This window comes from Trypanosoma grayi, assembly GCF_000691245.1.
Source record: "Trypanosoma grayi strain ANR4 Tgr_1079_V1, whole genome shotgun sequence".
Lineage (NCBI taxonomy): Eukaryota > Euglenozoa > Kinetoplastea > Trypanosomatida > Trypanosomatidae > Trypanosoma > Trypanosoma grayi.
The window spans coordinates 1-3,394 of record NW_008826698.1 but is presented as its reverse complement, the minus strand read 5'-3'; the positions used below and the strand labels follow the sequence as shown (position 1 = coordinate 3,394).

At 51.9% G+C, this 3,394-nt stretch overlaps 2 protein-coding genes across 2 annotated transcripts; both read left to right on the top strand.

The window, feature by feature from the left end:
* Nucleotides 1-265: 265 nt before the first annotated feature.
* On the top strand, nt 266-1,570 carry DQ04_10791010 (hypothetical protein; the record flags this gene model as incomplete). Its single annotated transcript, XM_009316363.1, has 1 exon — nt 266-1,570. One exon carries the CDS (start codon nt 266-268, stop codon nt 1,568-1,570), a length of 1,305 nt encoding a protein of 434 aa, XP_009314638.1.
* Nucleotides 1,571-2,338: 768 nt separating this feature from the next.
* DQ04_10791000 (hypothetical protein) lies at nt 2,339-3,394 on the top strand (the record flags this gene model as incomplete). The annotated part of the gene is made up of 1 exon (XM_009316362.1): nt 2,339-3,394. A coding segment is annotated over one exon (1,056 nt), but the record flags the coding sequence as incomplete, so codon positions are not given.

Genomic DNA, 3,394 nt, shown 5'->3' with positions numbered 1-3,394 from the left:
GCTGTGTGTTGGGTGTGGGGCAGGGACACACATTCGGGGGGTTGATACATCTGGTTTTCTTCTTGCTGCTTTGCTGCTGGGGAGTGCTCCTGTGGGCACAACACACCACAGCGGAAATACTTCTGTCTCTCCTGTTAAAGGAGTTTGTTTAGAATGTGTGTGTTGGTTGTGTCATTGTGTGTTAAGGTGTTGTTGTATATGGTGTGGTTCTTCTGTTTTGTTTCAGTCTGTTGCTTTTGTTTTAATTGTGCAGATTAAGACTACGATGAAGAAGATATTCTGTGTGATCTCTGCGTTCCTCCTCTGCGTGTGGTGTGCCGGCGGGGTTGCGGCGGTAGGTGAGGAGAGGCGTGTAGTGGTGCCGGATGTAGGTGGCTACGCGGTAGAGGCTACAGCGCAAGCAGCACAATTGCCAGCTGCTGTTCCTTGTGCCACTGGCACTCCTTCATCTGATGGAACGTGCAAGGATGAGAGGGCAAGCGATGGAAATGTGGACACTGGAGAGTGTAATGAACAGTCTACGTCTGAAATATGCAAAGTACCAAAGCCTCTTAAGGATTGCAGTAAAGAAGTGCCTCCGAATTGCGAAATGTCCGTGGGTGCTGCCCTGATTAAGCCTTGCGAAGGTGAAAAGAAGGATAACTGCAAGGGTCAGGAGGAGGTGGTGCCCGACGGTACGGGTGGTCCAAGAGTTGGTGCCGGGGATGACTCTGAGCGTACCGGTGGCGACAATTCTCGTTGCAAGAAAGGTCAACCTAACACAGATGAGTCGTGTAAGTCCTTGGGTACTAAATCTCTTACCGAAGAGAATTTGGAGCACGGCACATCAGCTGAACGAACTGGTCTAAGTCCAGCTGCACCCCTACTTTCAAACGTGACCGAAAGAGATAGGAGTGAGGGCGGCGGCGGCGGCGATGGGTCCTGTGTTCCCACTAAGGGCACGCCGTGTACGACGCCGCCACTTAAGCCCACGCCTGACGGTCCTGCGCCCCACTCTTTATCCCTTCCGCAGCAGAAGCTCGGTCAAGTGGAGACGGTTAAAGGAAGTATGAAGAGTGATGGAAACCCAGATGGGCACAAGACTGAACAAGCTGAGCGGCAGGTTACTGCTGATGCTACTAGTGATGGTGTGGCCGACTTGAATGACAAATTGCAGGATAAAAAGAAAAACGATAACAAAGCTAAGGTGGGCACCAACAGTGACAGAGAAACTTCTGGGAGAGAAATCACTGGTTGCCCCACAGATACCAACAGGAGTGAACTGAACTCTGATGCTCCATCATCCGAAGAGCATAATCCCGAAGCTATCAGTTCTGCAGAGGATATTTCCAGCGGCGGGTCTTTTAAACGTCCTTCCCAAGATGCCGGTGAGCAAGATCACTCCAAACAATCGCGGACGCCTTCCCCCACTGCCTCATCAAGTACACCAGAGGCCACAAACGACAAAACAAGCAGCAACCCTGTGGCTGAAAATATAAAAACTACAAATAATGCGGACAGCAGCGTCAGTCCTGTGTGGGTGCATGCACCGCTGCTTCTGCTGGCGTTGTTTGCAGTAACGGCTGTGTGATGAGCATCGTGGAGAAGTAACATGCCTCCTCGCAATCTCTCTGTGTGTGTGCTGCGAGCTCATGGTGGGTGTATTTATCCCCCTTCTCTTCCTAATGATTGCTTGGGGCTCAACCGCTGCCCCTTTGTGTGGTTGTTTCTTTTGCTTCTCTCTCTCTGTGTGTGTGTGTGTGGCATCCTTGTGTTGTGAAGGGTGCGTTAATCCTAATTGCTTTTCATTTCTGCCTGCATGTGCTCGTGGAGTACGATAACCCTTTTATTCTGTGTGTGTATGTGTGCGAGTATATACACACTGCAGTAGCAGGATGTCTGCATGCAATTTGATTGGGTGCCGATTCTTTATTAAGAGACTTGCTTTGTGCAGAAGATTTGTGTTGAGCGCATGTGTGCTGCGGCTCTTTAATTCCCTTCGGTGTGTTTCCCTTGCCGCCCACTCACTTGTGTGTGTGTGTGTGAATGGTTCTGCGGTGCTTGATGGGCTTGTTGTGTGATGCCTGCAGCTGTGTGTTGGGTGTGGGGCAGGGACACACATTCGGGGGGTTGATACATCTGGTTTTCTTCTTGTTGCTTTGCTGTTGGGGAGTGCTCCTGTGGGCACAGCACACCACAGCCCTGCCACGCTTCGGCTTCGCGTATTGTTGTGTTTGTTTTGTGTGGGTGTCCGTTTGCGGGTGGTGATGGTGCCTGAGTGGCGGACTGGAGCCTCTGCTGTGCACAGCGCACTGACTTCTTCTGCCTGCCCCCACTCATTGCGCAGATCAAGAATACGATGATGACGATGCGCTGCGTGCTGCTGGTGTGTGCGCTGTGTGCGTGGTGCGCCTGCGGGTGTGCGGCGGTGGAATTGAAGAGTCGTGGAGAGGAGTCTAAATTTGGCGGCTACGCGCTAGTGGCTGACGTTGGCGGTGCTCTTGAGCAAGGGAAGAAATCGTGTGCTTCTGATGCTGCTGCTTCCGAGGAAGACTGCAAGGATGCCAATAAAAATGGTCCGTTGGGTGTCAGTGTTACTTGCACTGGAGAGAATCCGCCGGAAAGCTGCACGACTCTCAGCGATCCTGAGGATTGCAAGGAAAGACCGACTCCGGATTGCAATGACGCCGCTGGTAGTGGTACAGGGTCTTCTTGCGCAGGTGGCAAAAAAAAGCTTTGCCCGACTGTCAAGGAAGTTAAGGCTAACAATGAAAGTGAGTCCCATGATGTTAACACTTCTCCCACTTATCATCTTATCACTAAGCCACCTCCTTGCCCGTCTGGTCAGGCTGAAGTGGACGGATCGTGTGTGTCTTCGGGTACTCAATTGAAGGAGGATCGGGGGAAGGCCAACGGGGAAAAAGATGGCCATACTGATACTGCTGAACATGCTGAGCAACATCTTTCCAGGAGTGAGAATGTTGACGGTGAGGGCAACCGCGTTGCTGAGCAATGCGATTCCAGTAAAACTGGGCCTTGCCCCAGCCAGCCGGGTAAGCCTCCCGGTAAGATTCCTGTCCCCCGCCCTCAACCGCAACCGCAACCCCACCGTCCGAACGTGGAGAGAAACCAAGAAAACATCATTAAAGGTGGAACAAATAAAGATGAGAGTGGTGAAGAGACCCAACTTGAGAACACAGGTGATGTTACTGGTGGTGTCAATCACAACCCACAGAGTCAAGTACAAAATGGAAAGACGAAAGAGGCCAACGGTAAGACAGACGACAAAAGCGGCCCAGCCACTCCGGGTAGTGAAATCAATGGTGACTCAACAAGTACCAACAGAGAGGAACTGAGTTCTGACCCTTTGCCTCCCGCAGAGCGCACTCCCGCAGCTGACAACACTGCTGAGGAT